This window comes from Sebastes fasciatus, chromosome 2 (assembly GCF_043250625.1).
Source record: "Sebastes fasciatus isolate fSebFas1 chromosome 2, fSebFas1.pri, whole genome shotgun sequence".
NCBI lineage: Eukaryota > Metazoa > Chordata > Actinopteri > Perciformes > Sebastidae > Sebastes > Sebastes fasciatus.
The window spans coordinates 14,988,027-15,009,967 of NC_133796.1; the positions used below are offsets into that span (position 1 = coordinate 14,988,027).

Sequence of the window (21,941 nt, forward strand, 5' to 3'; positions counted from 1 at the left end):
GACTCTGGAAGCCTCATGGAGCCCCGAGCTGCTGCAGGCCAGGAAACATCACTAGCACTAGGGCCATGTGGGACCTCTCCTTAAAAAAAAAAAAAGTTTGAGATTTTTTTCACAGCCCATTGTAAGCAATCAGGCAAATAGAAGCCTGCAGTCGTGCAGTGCACAGGCACTTCTTTCCAGAAGGCAGAGAGCAATGCTCAGTCTAGTGACAGGCGAGCCAGCAGACCGACAAGAAGTCAGGACATATTCTCATAGCACTAACAGACGGTAACACCACCAGTGGGTCTTCTGAAGCCCACTTTCACTCTCCTGGGTGTGATTGCTCCTGAATGCACATTCAACCTCCTCCTGGATGTGAAGAAGTGCAGATGCACTCAACCACAGGCTCACTTTTCAACCCTGCGTCTGTCTCAACCCTCCCACCAAAGCTGTACCCACGGGAAGAGGATACACATGTTTTATTGACGGAGCTACAGGTGGTTTGAGTTTGAGCTTGCTGGTGGACTGGAGGGTTTTTTTCCTCTGTGGTGAGCGGTGGCGTCTTTGGAGCCAGTATGTTGCCTATTGTTGTGGCATGTTTGGTATTAGTCCTGCTGGGCTCAGGGCAGGCTCAGGTTGCCACACAAACTCAGGAGCAGAGTCAGAGTCGGGGCCAGGGCCAGGGCCAGGGCCAGGGCCAGGGCCAGGGCCAGGGCCAGGGCCAGGGCCAGGGCCAGGGCCAGGGCCAGGACGGCTCTGCCGCTCCTTGGAGGCAGGTGATTCAGTGGGAGAACAATGGCCGGCTGTTTAGCCTGTTGAACAGTGGAGCCGAATACGTCCCTGCCGGCGCAGGGTCCCAGGACAGAGGTCCCAGGGTGGTTTTATCAGACACTCGTCCACGCTCTTCACGTAGACCTCAGGGAGGCAATGTCCGCCGACAGGCTCCGCCGAGAGGATCCTCCGAGACTGTCCGTGGGCAGGCAAGGCATCCTTTTGGCTTTGGGCAAGTGCCTGATAACTGGAGACAAACTTCTGGAAGCACAGGGGGTAGCCAGTTCCAAGGATCCTCTAGCACTCGCTTCAGGCCATCCACAGGCTCTTCATCATCATCATCGTCGTCATCCTTTTCTTCATCTTCTTATAATATACCATCCTACCCACAGAACCCATTTCCTCAACAGCCTCCCTTCCAACCAGGACCTTATGACTCTAGCCTTATAGAAGGGCCAGCCAGGAGCTACGAGCCGCCTTTTCAGCCTGTTCCTGGTGGAGGATACGGCGGAGGAGGATTTGGCGGAGGAGTATATGGCGGTGGAGTATATGGTGGTGGTGGTGGAGGCTATGGTGGAGGAGGCTATGGTGTTGGACAAGGGTATGCTGGAGGAGCATATGGAGGTGTGGCCCCAGTGGCCCCAGTGCTCCCAGGTTCTCCCTCTGATTTTACTGACGAGAGCTACCGTTACTACCAGTCTTATGGCTACGCGCCCAATCCTGCGGTGCCTGCACGTGCTGCCCCTGCCCAACCAGCGCGTACAGATGGTCTGGACCACAGATACACCCACAGTATCTTCAACGGGGGGTCTGGTCCTGCTGTCCCTGCTGTCCCTGCTGTCCCTGTCCCCGATGCCAACCAGGCAGCTCCCGTGATAGTGGACAGAACAGGAGCAGCTGGTCAACCACAAGTCGGGAGCCCTCAGTATGAGCAGTTTCCTCCATACGGAAGACCCCATCCTCCTTTCCAGCAGCCCGTTCCTCCAGGCAGAAATTCTCCAAACTCTGGCCTCGAGAACCCCAGCGTTAATGTCGGGAGTGTATACCGACCAGAACAGAGAGGTACGGAGAGGTTTTTGTTTTGGGATTTTTGTGAACTAACACAAAGTATCCTTTATCTCAAATCTTGATGATATTAGGAGAGTGTGTTTGGTTTTCTAGAATATTCAAAGGCACTTAAAATATTTCACATTTGCAGTGGAAATGGGGAACGTTCACTTGTAGGCATTCACCCAAAGGTATGTCTGTCTTTGATTTCTGTTATTGCTGGACATGTGAATTTGAAATGTATAAAACCCAGAGGAGTAGAGAACTCACCGCCCCCAAAAAGTACAATCAATATTCGTCTTTCATGTTTGTAAGATATCTGGAGTAATCAGAATGAAACAGCTAATTACATTCTTTTTTTTTCAGTTCATAAACAAAGCAAAGTGGACGCAAGGTTCATCTTTTCCCACTTGGATGGTTATTGAAACCAGGTGTTGAGCAATCCCTGCCAATGTACAGAGAGCACACACAAGAAACCACTGTGTTTTCGTGAGGGGGAATTCTGTACTACACAAAAGTAGGCTGGTTCCCGGCGGTGTGCAGAGTTGGGTAATGGTGGTGGTGACCTCATAGGGGGCCTGGTGACAGGGGGGTGCTGGTAGGCCGTGGCTGCCTCCTGGGCTTGCGGACAGGAGAGAGGAAACAAGGGAGGGGGATACAGTACTTCACCACTCCCTGAGGGGGAGGGAGAACATGGAAAGTCCCTGTAACACATGGGGTCCATTTCTTCAGCTACAGGAAATCAAAGAAATATTTAGTAGGAGTTCTTAGGGGAAGAATGAGTATCGAAACGTACAATACCCTGGCTTAAAAAATATGTTTTCATAACCTATCACTGTACTCTTGAGCTTACTGGTAATGCCGAGGAAAACACGGCTTAGCTAAATGCAAACAACATGTGAAGCTTTTCTATGTTCTGACCGCCAGAGGCTGTGTCTGGTCTGAGCTGAGAGGAGATAAGGACCTCTGACGAGATTCTCAGACTCTTAACAATGCAGATTTACCTTTTTGTTTTACTCAATGATCTGCCTAACTGTGCGGCAGCCTCTCCAGTGTGCTGTGCAGTGCCTCGCAACCATCATTCATTAGCCACTCCAGTGCTGGGAGCCATTTCTACTGCACAAAAAGCCAACATGTGTGCAGATGCCTTAGTAGTACTCCCAGTAATCATTGTGATAAAGATTCAGCCATTGGGAGCTGTCAGTTTTATTGCACTGCTTCATGGCACGGCGTTAAGCTGTTACAGTGCCATAATAACTATTGTGATCTACAAGTTTAAAATTTACTTAAAACTTAAGTCAGCAGACAAGCATATTTATTAGGCATATTAATACCGTTCTTAAAGACAATGTTATGTTGTATCCGAGGCAGTAAAGTATGTACACTGAAAATTAACATATATTTCAATGACCAGGCCGCTCATTAAATAATATAAATAATACATTTTTCAAATTAAAATCCATCGCATCATATGTGGCCATATGTGGTCAGTAGTTTATGGCAGGTTTAGCGTGGATGGACAAGCTGACGAGCATTACCATTAGCAACCAAAGTGTACAGATAATGGCAATGATTAACTGTAAGGCCATGTAAGTGTGTAGAACTATTTTCCAGTCATTGCTTATGACTGTCAAATGGTTCGACAGACAAGTTATTCCCAGAATCACATACAGTGAATAGGGATTGACCCGCAGCCAAAGCTTGGGAGAGTGTGTTTGAAAGAGAACAAGAACATTAGACAGCACACTGTATGTACTGTGTGTTCAAAGTGTGTGCTGTTCTCAATCCACATTGGCTTGAACATCACCCAGCACTTTTGTTGTTAAAGAACTGAACTTGTGTTTGTAATGGGGCAATGACTTCAAGCCATCTCTATTTGACATGAGGCGCACAACACCAGCTCTAATACTAAGGTTGAAGAAATAGACAGTGTTCCTTCTTTCTCCAACTGAGAAATCCCTGTATTGTGTTATCAGGCAAACTGACATCAGAACAGATTCTGATCAACAATGAGTCAGTCATATTCAGTGTTATGGGGCACTCTAGCCAAGTTGTTGACTTGGGTTACGCAGCCTTTGATGAAGGTATGTTTTGAAAGCTGCAATGTTGCAGTGGTTTTGTAATTAAGTATGATGGTAAATCGGTTAAACAAGTTAGCATATTGTCCCCACTATACCCATTGTCATTTCATCTCACTCGGCCTTGTTCTCATATTCCCTGACAAAGCCACAAGCAGACATAGATGAGAATATTTAGACTGTAAGATGAATTCATTAAGGTAGCTGCGAGGCAGTTAGTTCATTCATTATCTTAAACATGATATCTTCAAATTAAGAAAAAAATGGCCTTAACTTAAAGTGGCAATAGGCAGAATGTTTTTGGCATCACTGGGCAAAAATGCCACAATAACCTTTCAGCTTATTGTAATTCAAGTGTTCTGAGAGAAAACTAGACTTCTGCATCTCCTCATGGCTCTGTTTTCAGACTTTAAAATATCTAGCCTGTGACGGGAGATTTTGGCCAATAAGGTCATTTCAGAGAGAGTGAGAGCGTTCCTATTGGCTGTTCATTCAACGGAGGCAGCTGTCAATCACTCGTGAACTCTGATCAAACGGTCATACTAGGGAGCGCTGATCAAATATGAATCAATATTCTGTTACTGTAATGCCTATTTCTCGCGTAAAATGTTTTCAGAAACATCTTGTAGTGTACTGTTTAGCTGTAAAATGAGAAAGTTTGCTCCAGCTGGTGGGCGGTGCTTGGTATTTACTCAGCTGTTCTCAACATGGCTGCAGGGTCACAAATGTTCTCGTTTACAGCTAAAAAGTACATTACAAGAAGTTTCTGAAAACATTTTATGTGAGAAAGGCATTACAGTAACAGAATATTAATTCTTATTTGATCAGCGCTGCCTAGCTCAATCATTTGATCGGAGTTTGCGAGTGGTGGACAGCTGCTCAGAGACGGCTCTGATTGGTTGTTTTCCTCCGGTCTGTGAAATCTTGCGGATGCCATTAGGAGCACCGGAGGACACAGAGGCACATGATTATTATCAGATTACCTGTTTCATACACTACTGTCAGGATATAGTGACCGTTTAATAAAAATAACTTTTTTAAAATCATATTTGCTCCATTTCTACCCACTGCAGCTTTAAGTATCATGGAAAAGATCGGTTAAAAAAGTTAGCATATTGTCCCCACTACACCCATTGTAATTTCATCTCACTCTTCCTTGCTCTGGTATTCCCTGAAAACGCCAAAAGCAATCATAGGTGAGAATCATTAGACTGTAAGATCAATTATTTAAGGCAGCTGCAAGGCACTCACTCATTACATATCTTCAAATTAAGAAAAAAAGATTTTTAGCATCTCACTCTTGCTTAACTTAATCCGTTATATAATATATTAACTGACCACCAAAAGTAAAATGGCTGATAATCATGAAAATAGATGAGATGTAATAACAAGAGAACGTCGAGAGTATAATAAACTACCTGGCAAAAGAAGCTGTGATATACTTTATCCTTAATCATCAAACGCTGTTGTGAATTTTCATTTTAAAATGACCTCAATGAATTTCAAGTATTCCACTCCATCAGTCCCCTTCTGCTTACAGTCTCTAGCTTAAAGCAGCAGTATCTAGAGAGGGAGCCCTTGTGTCTTTTATTATGCTGTATTAGATGTTATAAAAAGCATGGCTGGGTTCAGTTTCTTTTCTCCGTGCCCCACTTAGAGTGTAATGTGTGGCTTTGTCACATGCTGTCGAGAGCTGATCAGCTTTGGCTCCTCAATACACTTCATCCCTCTGAAAGACACCCAATTTCACATTTCAAAAGATTAGGCAGCAGAGAACAAAGCCTTCCCAGGGTGAGGAGGGGGGGAAAATGGGGTTGAGAGTGCCTCTGCGTTTCACACTGGTCTTACAGTGTTTACATCATGGTGTGTCCCATGAGGCTTCCCTCTGTCCTTTACCTCGTAGAGACCTGTCATATAAGATGTTGACACAATGCCCGCAAAGGCAAAGCCCTTATTTAAATTTGCAGCCGGGGAGGGAAGACTCACCGGGATGTTAAACTGGGCAAATAGAAAGTAGAAAACTTCCTATGTGCTTTCCATAAACAGACCGTAACTAAAGCCCTTCATGTTAATCCAAAATCAAAAGGCATTATTTCATTATCTATTTTCCTTTTTGTGGTTTAAGCTTGCTGCAACAGAAATTAAAGGTTCGTTTTTGTGATTTTATTAACGTTCCCAGGCTTAGAGGTCAGACGGTTTGACTTTCAGTTGCTCGAAACAAGCTGCACGTTAAAGCGTGTCTGGCCTTTGTGAGCGAAACAGAGAGGGGTGATAAGCTATGGCAGAGACCCGCGCTGGCGTGGCCTTTTGGTGGGAACGGGACAGACAGACATTCACTCTGACAAGCAAGGCCTGCTTTTTTTCGACTCGTTTCTTAGGTTTTCTGACAGCCTTGGTCAGTGGCCCACTTTAAAAACAGCAGTGGTGTGAGATCACTGTTGTTTTTGCCCCGGCACGCACGTTCCCCCTCTCTGTGTGTCTCTGTCTGGCTCTCTTTGCTGTATCTCTGTGCACCTACGCCTTCCCCTCATCTCTTCATCTCTGTCACTTGTTTGCAGAATCCAAAGTATGAAAAACACGAGCTGCATTGCAACAAGCTCTCCTGTGATACTGCGGCTCAGATATTTCCAAGTTAAGCCTTATCCCCAACAGATATGACTAGTCATCCTATGTTTACTATTTTAAAGGTTAAACCGAAGGGACACGTTCATATTAAGATCAGTGCACATGGAAGATTTAGCCAAATGGAAAGAGATTATTTGTATAAAAAAGGGTTTCTTTTTGCAACTCTTGTGCTCCCTCACCCTAAGCTCACCCCTGTCTGACTGGCCTAAGTGTCTCATTAGAAAACCATGATAATAATCTGGTATGCAGAGTAATTAGTGGCCAATAGCTCTCTCTCTCTAGAGTGACCCAGTCTTGAACTGTGGGCCCATCATATCCTCCGATCAGCACAACCATAAATACCAGGTAATAGAAAGCTGATGACAAATATGCAAAAGAATTCCTCTGTTTCGCTGGTAGTGACGGGAAAGGCTGGAATTTGAAGAGATCAAAAGGTGACCTGTCACAGATTGCTAAATGAAATCACTCTGAAATAACAGTGATAAATGTAGTTTGTCAGCTTTAACTACACTTAATATCATTGTTTAAATATAATGTATATTATCATGTTTGAGTCTAAAACATCCCTTCCTTTGACTGATCCAATAATGACTCTTTTGCTTTCACTATTTGGAGCAGGTTTGTGTGATTTGTGAGCAAATGGCTTTTATTTCGTGAAACAAGGTTGTGTGTTATTTAAACCTGCAGTAGGCAGAATATTTTTGGCATCATTGAGCAAAAATTGCATAATAACCTTTCAGCATATTGTAATTCAAGTGTTCTGAGAGATAACTAGACTTCTGCACCTCCTCATGGCTCTGTTTTCAGGCTTTAAAAAATCTAGCCCGTGACGGGAGACTTTGACCACTCACAGGTAATTTCAGAAAGAGAGCGTTCCTATTGTCTGTTCATTCAACGGAGGCAGCTGTCAATCACTTACAAACTCCAATCAAACAGTCAAACTAGGCAGCGCAGATCAAATATGAATCAATATTCTGTTACTGTAATGTCTATTTCTCACCTCAAATGTTTTCAGAAACATCTTGTAGTGTCTGTTTAGTTGTAAAATGAGAGTTTGCTCCGGCTGGTGGGCGGTGCTTAGTATTTCCTCAACTGATCTCAACATGGCTGCCGGGTCACAAACTTTCTCATTTTACAGCTAAACAGTACACTACAAGATGTTTCTGAAAACATTTGAAGTGAGAAATAGGCATTACAGTAACAGAATATTGATTCATATTTGATCAGCGCTGCCTAGTTTGACCGTTTGATTGGCGTTTGTGAGTGATTGACAGCTGCTCAGAGACGGTAAGGCTCCAGCTCGGCTCTGATTGGTTGTTTTCCTCCGATTTGTGAAATCTTGCAGATGCCATTAGGAGCACCGGAGGACACAGAGGCGCATGATTTTTTTCAGATTACCTGTCTCATGCACTACTGTCAGGATATAGTGACCGTTTTTAAAAAATAACTTTTTTTAATCATATATGCTCCAGTTCTACCCACTGCAGCTTCGAAGCAGCTGAATGACAATATAGGGTAAGCAGTCTGTCTCTGTATCTTTTCAGGTTTGCCAGACCTGGTTCCTGATCCCAACTATGTCCAGGCTTCCACATATATCCAGAGAGCCCACATGTATTCTCTCCGCTGTGCCGCTGAGGAAAAATGTCTATCAAGGTAAACCCGAACCTGGATGTCCTTTGCTGGCTTGTGTTTATTTATTTATTATGTATTTATTTATAGATTTCTTAACTTTTTCAGTGGGTTCAATCTAATGTCACAGTATCAGAAATGTCCTTGTCCCTATGGGTTCTGGTTTCATGTTTGTGACAAATGTTCTCATTTTAATGGTTTCTGCAACATCTTAAGGGCACCTTGGTGGCTATGTGGTTAGCACACTTCAAAGACATTCAGTAAATGTATATTAGAAACAATGAATTATTTACTGCCTCGATGTAACCCTCTGATGTCCTGCCAGGGTTTTTCCCTGCTCCAGATCATGCATTAACACCAAAGTGCTAATTTTTATGAAAGATTAACATTCTCTATAAGCCACTTCACCTTTGGGTAACATTAACCAGCGAGTGAACCGTCCACATTTCTAACATAGCCTTCAGGATTATACCGGTTCTGTGCAATAACATCTGAAAGAAGTAATGAAAAAAAGTTGACCAACAGCACAACATAAGTGAACCGGATCCTGGTCACCTTCGGGGATAAAGACTGTTGTTAGTTTAATTTCTCTGTGTTGGTGGATAGCATCCCCTGAGCCCTGGGCCTGGGCCCTTTGACTGCCTCTGCACTAAAGACACTATTGAAATGATGGAAGTGTGCTGTCCCCATGGCTGCTCTATTTGCCCTCTTCCCATCACGAGCACAGCCATCCCTCAAAGCCCTTTCATATCCTGTCTGAGTTTGCAGCAATCACCGCACAGATGGGCTGTTGTAATTTGCCATACACTCCAATGTCAACAACAGCCACAAGATGAATGGCTTAGATCTTCAGTGGTATTGTGAACTCCAGGTTGTTCCTCCTTTTACACACAAAAAAGTGAACCGTGCAACAGAACGTTCCCTCTCCCCGTGTTGAAACTGTACATTTGGAGAGATGGCTGTAATCTGTGGAATGAATTATTTAGTAGATATGCTCCTGCCTCCGAGCCTTTCCGGTCCTGCTCTTTTTTTGTCTTTTCCTTATGAGAAACAGACATGCCGACATTCTTTTCGCAGCCACTTGTGCAGTTTCCCCTCACTGTTTTCTGTCTTGATGTATGTGTCCGTCGTTCAGCTCCGCCTATGGCCCCGAGACCACCGACTATGATGTAAGGGTTCTACTGCGATTCCCACAGAGGGTGAAGAACAAGGGGACCGCCGACTTCATGCCGAACAGGCCACGTCATACCTGGGAGTGGCATAGCTGTCATCAGTAAGTACTTAATACAAAACAGATTTCACCCAATCAGAGAATCATGCTTTACTGGCCACAGTATTAGCTGTTGTGGTAACCAGGGAGCTAGTTGGCAAGTATCTCTATGTCAATCTGATTTGATCCTTACAGAGTATTTATGTAACTAATCTCTGTACACATACAGGCTGGTATATGTTGCTATCTCCACAGCGCTGCGTCAGCGCTAAAGAATGGTCTGGTATAGGGGGAAATCAGGCTCTGGCTTGTTTTAAACCAATCATAATCGTCTTGGGCGGTACTAAGCTCAGGATGCAACGATGGTGCCCTTGCAAAATAGTTAGCGGAAGGGGAGGAGAATGCTGTGAGAAATACGCAACTAATGGCAGGTTTATATCCACAGTCTACATCTGCCTTACCCATAACAAGGTTATTGCAATATGAGAAAATAGACCTGTGCTACTTTTACAACAACTGGCTCTAGAGAGGGCCATTTGGGTTTTTGCGTCGGCCACCGTAGCTCTCCAACACGCTTGGTACATGGGAGAAGTTTCAGTGAGTTGCAATCTCAACCTCAACGCTAGATACTGCCAGATCCTACACATTGTTTCTTTAACTATGACCTCAGTAATAGATATTTAACTGAATTTATACTTTTCTGACAGTGTCAAACTGAACATGCTAAAATTGATGGCAGAGCTGTTGTATTGAATTGCAATAGTACCTAATAAAGTGGCCACTGAGTGTATTTCAGTTCCCTTGAATAAAGAGGTCAAACCTATGGAGTGCATTAGAGAGCCAAACCTGTGTGTGTAAAACAACAGGACACATACTCAAAATTCCACATTACCTAAAAATAATGGTATATAACTATGTAGGTATGATTAATTTAACAATCACATTTCTCCTTGTGTCTTTCTCAGTGGACATATTTTAGTTGATTGGCTCTGGGGGACTGCTGATGACGTGATTTGGAGTGTTTCATCAGTGTTTTATGACATTTTATTCCATAGGCTGGCTTTTATCTCAATTTCTGCAAGTCCGCCCACCGCCGCTAGTGCCAGGCTCTGCTTTACTACCCTCATCTTAGAGGAATGTTGACTGGCCGTTAGGAGATTGGCAGTGTTGTTTCTGTCTGACATCAGTCTGCATTTACACAGTGGTTCCCAGGAGGCAGAAAGCCAAGACAATCATTCCACTGGCTGTGTGATCGGAATGACAAATCAATCCATTTTTCCTGTCAATCTGTGACGCCGGATCACACAGCTGCTAAAGTATGATGGCATGGATATGGGTTACTGGGACAGAGTGTTTGTTAACAAAGAAATCTCTTTAGGGGAAGAAAATCTCTAGCCCAGATTCTCACTATAAACTTTCCTGCCCTACATTTCAGTTGAATAAGCTGTGCAGTTGACAGTTTTGCTTTTCATTACATTCACCCCTATTTTTCCTCACTGGAGTATTGGACGAAGGAAAGGGAACAGCATCCTCTTGAGTATCATGGTGCTGTGAAAATGTTAGAATTATGTATGTTTTTTTTACACAAATGAGGACACATAATTCCATGTAGAGCTTGTTTTGTTATGCCAATCAGTGTGGGAAACAAGTAGAAGTCATTAAAATGCTCTGCTTATTTGGTAGAACTTTTTGATTTATTTGAGTTCTTCAACTTTTGCTTTATTTATCTCAGTCCCTTACGGTACAACTTTATTAAAGTATGTGACCTTTTGTGGTCAGAGATCACGGCTGCTATTTGTGCAGGTGCTTGGTCTTCATATCCTGGTTGCACTTTGTGGAAGGCAAACGTCAGGCCGCTGCTAAATAGTTCTCAAAGAACCCACTGTGTTTTACAACCCCCGAGCCGTGATCTGAGAAACCCTCAAAGTCTTGTTTGTTGCAACACAAGTGGAAAATGACTCATGACTTCGATGAAGGATGGGAATGTTTTGTATATTACGATTACAAATTATTCTTGTTAAACCCTCTATGTGTCCTTCCAACACTACATTCTCTGTAGTTGACATAGTCTGGTGAGGGGATCCAGGAATCCGAGGAGGCAGGGGACCCTTCCAGGCACCTCGTAATCCAGCACCTCCCACTCTCAATCTTTTTCTCTGCTTCCCGCACTCGTTCTTTCTATTTCACACACACATATACTGCAGATAATCATCTCAAGACTGACACTGAAATGAATGCCAGTTTCGGAAATACAAACAAAGACTGTTTCAACCTTCCAGGTCCTCCCGCCCAGGTTTATACATGTGTGAATATATTCACTCACACATTGCACAAAACGCATATGTGCCCCACATAAAATAAGCCTGTAAACACATACATTTGCATTTTAACAGAGACAGCAGAGTAATGTATGCCAATAGTCACAATACAGATAGAGCTCAGCGGCAGATAACAACGGACATGTTTCTACCTGAGAGCAGCTCATAATTGGTTGCCTCTCCTATGGAAACAATGAGTCCTTGAGTGGTCACTTGCTCCATTAGTGGAAAGTACCAACGTTTCTCTCCAAGTCATCCGTCAATCTTTAATGACTGTTCCAGTAAAAGCTGGTGCTGTGTTGAAACATGAGCCATGACGTTTATATAGTCTGAGTTTGACTATAAGTCAACACCACTTATATGTACTGTACAGGGCAATTTAAGAATCAAAGGATAATGGTAATAAATACTTTCAAGAAATGTTAGAAGGTGTATTTAAATCCTGTAATTTATCATTTTATTTTGGTGTCCGCTCTAGGAACATTGTCGCATTGATGTAGGCCATTTTTGCATTTGGGTTTTGCTTTCTAATCTAATCATTAGTGTGATGGAGTGAAAACGTTTATACCATGACAGCTAAAGTGTTATCAGAAGTTTCGGAATAGTTATTTGGCTAATCATTGAATGATATAGCAACATATACAGTAAAATAGGTAACTAACTAAACTATAGAAATAGAAATAGATTTTCCTACATGCCTTCACTGCACACTGAGTGAAACATGTATTCAGGTCCACACAAATACCTGGACATATTAATGTTGCTGTTGCTTTTCTACACACAAGGTTACAGAGAAATACCATGACAAAGAATATATACTTTTTTATGTATCTATCCATCCATCTATCCATCCATTTTCTTCCGCCTATCCGAGGCCGGGTTGCAGGGGCAGCGGGCTAAGGAGGGAATTCCAGACGTCCCTCTTCCCAGCAATGTTTTCCAGCTTTTCCACGGGGACCCTCGGGACCAGACGAGATACAGTACATAATCTCTCCAGCGTGTTCTGGGTCTACCCTGGGGCCTCTTACCAGTTGGACGTGCCCGGAAAAGGAGGATCTTGATCAGATGCCCGAACCACCGCAGCTGGCCCCTTTCAACGCGAAGGAGCAGCGGCTCTACTCCGAGCTCCCTCCGGATGTCTGAGCTCCTCACCCTATCTCTAAGGCTGAGCCCAGCCACCCTATGAAGGAAGCTCATTTTTGCCGCTAGTATCTGTGATCTCATTCTTTTGGTCACTACCCAAAGCTCATGACCATAGGTTCGGGTTGGAACATAGATGGACTCGTAAATCAAGAGCTTTGCCTTCACCACAACGGTCCAGTATAGCGCCCACATAACTGCAGACGACGCACCGAACCACCTGTCCCATCTCCCGCTCCATTTTTTCCTTACTCGTAAGCAAGACCCTGAGATACTTAAACTCCTTCGCTTGGGGCAAATACTCACTCCCCAATCAGAGGGTGCAATCCACCGGTTTCCGGCAGAGAACCATGGCCTCAGACTTGAAGGTACTGACCCTCATCCCGACTGCTTTACATTCGGCTGCAAATAGCCCCAGTGCGTGCTGCAGGTCACGGTTCAATGAAGCCAACAGAAGCACATCATCTGCAAAGAGCGGAGATGCAATTCTGAGGTCCCACAATTGGACACTCTCCTCCCCCCGGCTGCGCCTTGAGATCCTGTCCATGAAAATCACAAACAGGATCGGTGACAAGGGACAAACCTGACGGAGGCCAACACCCACCGGAAAGGTGTTTGACTTTGTGCAGAGTATACGGATGCAGCTCTCACTTTAGTTATACAAGGACTTTTTGAATGTATTTTTGTTATATTATTGTATATTATATTGTGTGAAAATGCAGGCTTGTCAGTAAGGGATAATGTACAGCGAGCCGGTCATTGTTGTGAAAGGTTCAGTTGAGATGATCAGTGGCCATGTGCATCCAGGCTCTCCTAAGCTGCTAAAGCTGTGCAAACAAACACAAACCGCAACCAGCACACTAATACACACATACCTTGATACACACACACAGACATGTGCATGAACACATGAAGATAGCCACACAGATAAATGCATACACACCATCGTACACGCTCACACACACACAGACACCTCTGATCTCGCGACTGATACAAGCTAATTAACAACATTCATACATCATTAGGGTGTTAATGTCGTGCTTCAGCGATACTTTATTGTTGCCATTAATTAGCATTGTCCTTTGATACTTTACGATGTGTTCAGTCAAGGTGCAACATCACTTGTTAGCAGATGAGGTCACAGGTCCATAAATTCACTGTTTGTCTTTAAAGTCACACTTTAACTTGCTAAATTTAAACAAAATGGTAATGTGATTAACAAACTTGATAAACTGACAATAATAGTATCTGCTTAGATCCTGTTTCTAAAGGCACACATGGCATAACAGATTACACTAGAACAAACTCTTTGATTGCCAACTAAGATGTTTGTTTCACTTTTGACTACATTCACAGTCTTTTGCTTGTTTTCCGACAGGCACTACCACAGTATGGATGAGTTCAGCCACTATGATTTACTGGAGGTCAGTACCGGCCGTAAAGTGGCGGAGGGACACAAGGCGAGCTTCTGTCTGGAAGACACCACCTGTGACTTTGGTCACCTGAAGCGCTACGCCTGCACCACTCACACTCAGGTAACACAACAAACCAAAATGTGAAATCATGATTTGGACCTTCATTTGGTGCTCACCCGCAGTAGTTTGAGGGCGTGCCAAACTAGCCGCTAGGCAAAGTGTGTTACTTGGTGACATCACCATATTACGGAAGAAAGGCAGGACTTCAGTGATGTGTTTCAGACAGTTCAGGAGCAGTGTTTCTGTGGGGGAGAGTAACTCCCTTCGGCGTGGACTTTGGGCTTTGTAGCTTTGCAGACCGTTGAAAAAGCACAAAAGCATAATAGGTCCTCTTTAACTTTTCGACCACTGATTAAAAATTGCAACTGTTTTTGACTCGGATAGATCAGTATTCCTCATGAGTGTCTTTCCTCCCCTCTGTCTCTTCAGGGTCTGAGCCCGGGCTGCTACGATACATACAATGCTGATATTGACTGCCAGTGGATCGATATCACAGACATCCAGCCTGGAAACTACATACTAAAGGTGGGAGTCAAGTGAGAATCTAGTGTGCATGGACACGGAGAGTTTGTGGACCGCAAAATCGATGGAAAACAAATTGATCTGGGTTATAAAAGAGTAATAAAGTTACTAAAGTTTTTAGGTTTTTCTGGCATGTGAGCACTTCATGGCTTAGTGGTTTCCCATCCATCTTGTTGTTTATTTTTCATGCATATTTTATTTGGTTAGTATGGCTGCAAGATGTACACAGATAAGATCCATACATGATTGTGTTCAGTCTTATCTATCCCAAATACCTTCATTTTTGAAGCATTGGGCCCATTAACTGTTTGAGCTTAAAGGACCATTGTATAATATATTTACTGTAATAAATCATATAATGAGCATAATATATCATCACAGATGAAGGAAACATGCTAAATTGAAATACTGGCTTCTCTGACGACAATGCTACAGTCAGTATGTTCTCCTTTGAAATTTCCATTTCGGTCCGGAGCGTCTGTTTTTGTTTTGGCCGGTGTGATCCCGTCCACTGCCGTCCACTGCCCAATGGAGTGCTCCAGGAATGACGTATTTTCATAGACCAACCAGGAAGTTAGCATCGTCCTGGGTTCCCTCGACAAAAAGCCAATGGGATTATTGCAGAAAATAAACTCTGTGGCAAACAAATATTTATGATACTTACTCATTTTGTTCAGCAAGATAATCTTCACAAATGAACACCACTTTTATGATTTCTGAAGTGTGAATGCTATCGCCAGAGGTAAAAAGTAATGAGTGCGAGTATACACGACGAGGCTTAGGTAGTCTCATTTAGCCACTTGTTAGCAACTGCTTTTTTAAGATACATAAAAGCTTCAGAATTCACGAGTGGGGTATTTATTGATGTATTTTATGTTGTAGGACAAAAAGTTAAAATCTCTTCAGCTTGTGTTAACCACAGATCTTATTTCAGGCATCTAAATAAAAACCCCTCCAAAAAACCCATTGACTTCCAGACGAGGGAACCGGAAGTGCTAAAACGCTAACTAATTTCCATGTTTTAAGACTCATTCCTGTAGCACTCTATTCGTTGCCACATTTGAAACATAATGGAATGCAAACACAGCCTTCTGCAGCCATTCAAGCGAGCAAACGGACTGGACCAACAGAGATAACATAACATTAGATTCTACCCGACCCGAATAGCCTCGGCACATTTCTTTGTGGTCCGCGTGCAGCTGGGTTATCAAGGCAGCGAGTATTTGAAACACACAGCTGGCGAAGTGATTCCGACGGCTGCTGGCCAGAGGCGAACACGGTCGTGATGCTTACACACGCTAACTGCTATCAGTCACACCAGAAGAGCCGACGGGCCACGGCGCCAATATTTTGAATTTGGCCTGCGGTACCCATTTTAAAACGCCAGCTGTCAGTACTACATATTGCTCCTTTAATTTAGTGCTTATGGTGAGTTGGGTAACATTTAATTTTACAGGTCTGCAAATTTCATGGTAATTAAGTAACCTTTTTGAAATTTCTTTAGATGTACTTCCAAATTACCCCAATAATTACCTCAAAATGTATCGAAAATTACTTTATTATAAACATTATTTAATAATTATATGCTAAAATAGCATATAATCATTAAAATAGGGCCTTCAGGCTTGAGATGCAGCTGTGCGCTGCTCTTCATTGGTGGTGGAAAACCAAAACTAATAAAAGACAATTCTGATCAGGCACAAATCTCACCGTTGTGTGACTTATTGTCTACGTCTATTTGCTGATTATTATCTATTTATCAGTATACATGGAAGTAAAGAATATCAATTAATTTGTATTATTTTCCTGGAAATGTATTAAATAAATTACCAGCTAAATTACCAGCTATTGGAACCTGTAATATGAAGAGTTACTGTGAGTTGTAATGTCCCTTCTGTTCTTTGCCTCTCAGCTCACGGTTAATCCCAAATTCTTGGTGCTGGAATCAGACTTCACCAACAACGTGGTCAGGTGTAATATACACTACACAGGACGGTTTGTTACAACAACCAACTGCAAGATAGCACAGTAAGTAGAACAGAATGGACACACTTTTATTGCATAGTTGGTAATTGTTTAGTAATAAGTTACTGGGAGAGCGATACATTCATTTGCAGTCTTCTTATAATCCGCTGCTTGTTTGTACAAGTAAAATCTTCAGATACTGTGTTTTTGTAGAAACTAAAAGGCAAACCATAAATCATGGTTTTGTGTCATGTTCCCACCACCGAGTTACACTGAACCAGCTGACAGGGTGGCAGCTAAATGCAGTTTTATGAAGAGCCTCGTAGTGTTTTGAATTACTTAGTGGACTTAATGGGTTCCTGGCTGAAATATTTGATGATTTAATGAATTATGTTCTCATTCTCCAGTTAAGATTAATAGCCTCTGAAACTTTCATATTCTCCCTCTACGGGAGATGTAGGGGTGTTGAACTTTTGAATAGCGCTATTAGGAAGTGTATCATTGCACTCAGAATTACTATCATATCCTCTTGAAAAGACTTTATATAGAGAGTGGCTATACATGAGGAAAGCATCATTAGGTTCAAGTGCTCTAGTCGGTCTCCCTTATATTAGTTTCACTGGCACAGTGAAACATACACTTAAAAATATGTTTGCCAAAGCATTTCCGGAGTTAATGAAAGCTGAATATAATAGTTAGGTAGTGATGCCAATAAAACAATTGCATTAGCAGATGCCATGAGCCCTATTCTCATCATTAAAGTCTGATATTTGAAAAGATTATATATTTGAAAAAAAGAAAATCCACTCACACCATGTTAATGTGTGTAATTATGTCCACACTAATATGGTTACAGTATAACAGACATTTTCTGCCCAGTGTGGTATGAGATGTTAAAGTTTGAAACGAGTCATCTAATAAATAACAAATTAAAAACAAATTATCTAAATCATCATTGCATATAAATTAAATACTTTTTAATTTGAAACCAAATAGCACACATGTTGATAACAGCACGTCTTGATTGTAACAACTTCAAATTAATATAATTAGGATGAAATATATAGCTCTTGAAAATAGTTTTTGATGTATTATGTGTTGATGTGCTGTAGCTGATTAGAGGCGTTGTTAATGGCATCATTTTCAATGTCTGCTGTAAAATAATTACACAAGTATGAAAAACTAATTTGATTAAAGGTCTCAATACAGCAGCCCAGGAATTAAGTTATTTTTTTTACTGGCCAATCAACAACAGCTGATCCTAGAAGCTATCAGAGTTTTGTTATCAACTCTGTCCTGCTCTTGTGTCAACCAGCAGATTTACTACAACCCCCACTAAACACATCAGTTAGACCTCATCATAAAAGCCTTTACTCTTGGAACGTTAAAAGTGAGACATACTGTTTGAAAATACGAACAAGCCTGTAAGTTATCCAGCCAAAGTGGGTTGTGTTCAAATTAAATAACAGTCTGATCTTACATTTTTACTCATAATACTTACAAGAATAATACCAGAACTGTCAATGTTGTTTACTTTATTTTTATGTGTCTTCTACATGGATCACGGAACACTATTACAAAATTCTCGTTATTTTCAACTAACTAACTAGAAGTCCACCAGTGACAGTTGTCACTTCAGCTGGCGAAATTGATGGTTATCAGCTGGAATTAAAGAAGCCTTCTTTCTCTGTTATCACTGTAAACTGCAATATGTGCAGTGCGAGAACGTAAAGATTGACAGGCTTAGCAGCAGCAAGTAAAGGGGGCGGTGCGTAGCGAAGAGCCAAACTCCTCAGCAATTTGATTGTTTGGTTAAAGCTGCTACATTCGATATCCAGACCATTAATATAGCAGCAAACAACTATTTGCAATGTAAAGATATAGAGGAGTAATGTCTACCTGAGCAGAGAATGAAGTCGCTCACCCTCTGTGTGTGTTGTAATCAGAGTTTCTCTGTGCTTTGGTGACATAGCCGGGCCGGCTACGTGTGCTTTTAGTGCATGTTCGTGCATGTGTTGTTTGAACTGTTAGCTCCGTCAGCTGCGAGCCGGCGCATTTTAGGTAAAAAAAATTGTAATTCATGGGGACAAAGACTATTAATAACTTTATCTGAGCAGTTATTTAGTTTGAGCCCAGTAAAGTTGTTCATTATGTACAGTATCTCATATTGCATTGAAATGCTCCACTGAGTCTAGAGTGTTACAGCTCCTCTAACAACCGTGTTAATATGTTGTCTGTTTGTTTTGCAGGTCTTGATCAGGCACTGGAAGTCTGCCACACTAGAGTGACCCTGATTGCTATTCCATTGAAATGTGAATGGAATCCATTTGTTGTTGGTTCATTGTTGATGTTGTTTGTCTCTACTCTTTTGTGCTGTCTCGGTATCCTGAGCCCAGGGCAAACAAGGCTTCTAGTGGCACTGAAAAGAATGTGGGGGTTTAAAGTAGACGCACACACACCTTTGCATAATGCATATATTGCACGTTGATATCCCAGTAATGAATCAACAGTTCACATCCCTGCGATCATACGTTATAATATTGTCCTACACATTTCTCATATTGCAGTCTGGTTTGGTTAATGCTGGGACACATCATTGACTTTCAAAAGAGCTGTTTACTGTATCTGCACACAAACATCTTTGCACACCCCCGGCAGAGTGGCTCCGTTTGAATTATAAATATAGCGTGAAACGGTGCCGGTTGCTGAAATGAGCGGTTCCAGACAAGTCAGGGTTCAGCTGCGATCCAACAAATAAAATTAGGGGACAAAGTCTTCCCGGCTGCATTCATCCATGCTGTGTGGGGACAGACAGAGATGCCCAGTGACTCAGAAGAACTATAATGTGTTAGTTTTTCTCTCTTCACTGCCTCAGTGGGTCAGGCTGGGATACTGTGACTCTCTGGGAACATCCTGTTTAATGTTGTGTTAACAGCAAGAGGAAGACAGCAGGTCATATTTGCATTTGTCAACTCCATCAAATTATAAGTCAACATAAAAACAGACTGTCAGTACTGGGCGCTGCACTCCTCTAAATCCTTGCATAATTGTGTCGTGTCCCCGTTCGTCCTCTCTTATTTCAGTAAAAACAGGAAGCTCAAATGTCAGAAAAGGGTGTTTTCCGGAAAACAAGACTCACAGTATGTAAGCTGTATATTTACACTGTCTTGGGGTCTCTTCTTCTACTACCAACACACTGGTCAGATGGCACATAGGTCATCTACACCTTTTGAAGAATGTGTATACAAATATTCCACTGATGCATGACTTTAATGATGGAGATTGTTTTAACTGATTGTACTTTGTTTATTCAGTTTGACCTGATACTGTAATTTGTGAAATTCAATGAACTTATATATTTTTTTTTTCTTGATAATCTGAATTATTCAAATAGTTGTTGAAAAAAACACTACTGCTACAGACTAAGTATTATAATGCAGAGCGTAAGAAAGCCGTCTCCACCTACCTCTCCAACTGAGTCAGCTGTTGTTTCCTGTTAAGTGTTTGGTTTCCATTGGAAATCCCTGCAGTGGTTCACTGTAGCCTCCTACCACTGTGTTGCAGCACACAGCTAAAACCCACAAATCTGTTGAATATATCAAAAATCATCTGGGATGAAAACAATGATTTAGTAATTAAGGAAAAAGACTTAAAGTTAGAATCCTTAAGATTGGTTGGTTTGGCGACACCTGTGGTAACTGATGGTAACAGCAAGTGCGGTTTAATACTAAATCAAATCAGTGGGCAACTCCGGGGTCTGTAAAGTGAAGCCAATGCGGAAGTGCCTTAAAATTGCATTCTTTCTAATAGCCAGCAGGGGGCGACTCCTTTGGTTGCAAAAAGATGTCTGATTGTATATCTTCAATACAGCATGATGTTCATTTAGTAAATTATGGTCACATTTAGAGTAAAATAGATGATTAAGCAGGGTATGCTTTAGGGAGTGGCTACCTTGTGATTGACAGGTCGCTACCTTTGCGTTGTCCGGTCTGGGAGACTACGTCCACAGTACAGCAGAAGAGCAGCTGGTGTACCTGTTTACAGTGGAACCAAACTAAATCAATAAAGAAGTCAGTCAATAATTGGCCTTCCTCCATCATGCTATGAGCAATGTGGGGCGAGTAGTTTTCCACACAACAACAGGGCAAAGTAACAGGAATTGTTTGCTGAGGAGTTTATAGTTGTGCAGCCTGCAGCTTTTCATCAACAGCTCACTGTGACGGGGCCTTCTTGTTCCATTAATCCGTGCAATATTTAAAACCGATCTGCTGCACAAACTTGCTGTTGTCTTGTCTTGTAGACACATTTTGGATAAAAGATCGTAGTTAACCATGGTTGCGTTTCCTGGGACTGCGATTATCTGAAAATCTTAAGGATTATAACTTTGGTATCTATAAATGTGATTAATGAAGTTTAGCTTTCCAGGAACAATCTCTATGTATTGATCCAACAAAGCACCAAACTTTATTTAAGGCCTTTGCACACCAAGTCCGTATTTTTCCTATACGTTTATTTCATCCGTCATCCAATTAAATAAAAGAACATTACACACAGAAACCTTGCACACTGAGTCCGATGCTTTTTATTTTTCTATTCGTTGCAAAAATTCGCAATACGAGACAACTACGTGGGTCCTGTGCAATGGATAGCGCTAATCCCAAACAGGGCTAATGAATGAATGACATTAGCAAGAAGCTATCATTTAGCTGCTTAGAGTACAAACACTACTGTCCACTCTTTCGTACATCCTTTGTTTTGCGACCATCCTCGATTTCAGGCTGTTTTGCAAATACCTGCCACCATCTATCTTTAAATTTTGCATCTCTGTATTCTTTTATTTGTTCATTGTAAAGTGCTTTGCGCTGGGAGACTAAGTGAATGTTTATCAAATGCCAGTTTGGATGATGACGTTTGAACGGACAGTTGATCTGAGTGGTCAAACAACCCTCTTTTGCCTTTTGACGGATGCAAAAAAACACAGAAAATCAAACCTGTTCCGAAAACTTTAAAGACGGACAAAAGTTTCGAAGTTTGACACAACATGAGGTCATATTTTTTTTAAGTGTGCGACAATTTCAGATGAAAAATACAGACTGTGCAAAGGTTGGTGTGTTTGTAACAAATTAGTTTATTACTCTATTTTCATTCTGCAATTTCAAAGTTATTTTTTAAGTAGAGTGCT

At 42.1% G+C, this 21,941-nt stretch overlaps 2 protein-coding genes across 2 annotated transcripts in view; one reads left to right on the forward strand and one right to left on the reverse strand.

Annotated features, from left to right (window-relative positions):
- The window catches only part of insyn1 (inhibitory synaptic factor 1), a 625,574-nt gene that overhangs the window by 175,219 nt on the left and 428,414 nt on the right, over window positions 1-21,941 (reverse strand). The gene's annotated exons all lie outside the window — the stretch shown is intronic.
- Window positions 414-21,118, forward strand: loxl1 (lysyl oxidase-like 1). The gene is made up of 7 exons (XM_074610844.1): window positions 414-1,812; window positions 8,045-8,153; window positions 9,265-9,402; window positions 14,176-14,332; window positions 14,702-14,797; window positions 16,707-16,822; window positions 19,009-21,118. The coding sequence occupies exons 1-7, from the start codon at window positions 555-557 to the stop codon at window positions 19,013-19,015; spliced, it is 1,881 nt and encodes a 626-aa protein (XP_074466945.1). The 5' UTR covers window positions 414-554; the 3' UTR covers window positions 19,016-21,118.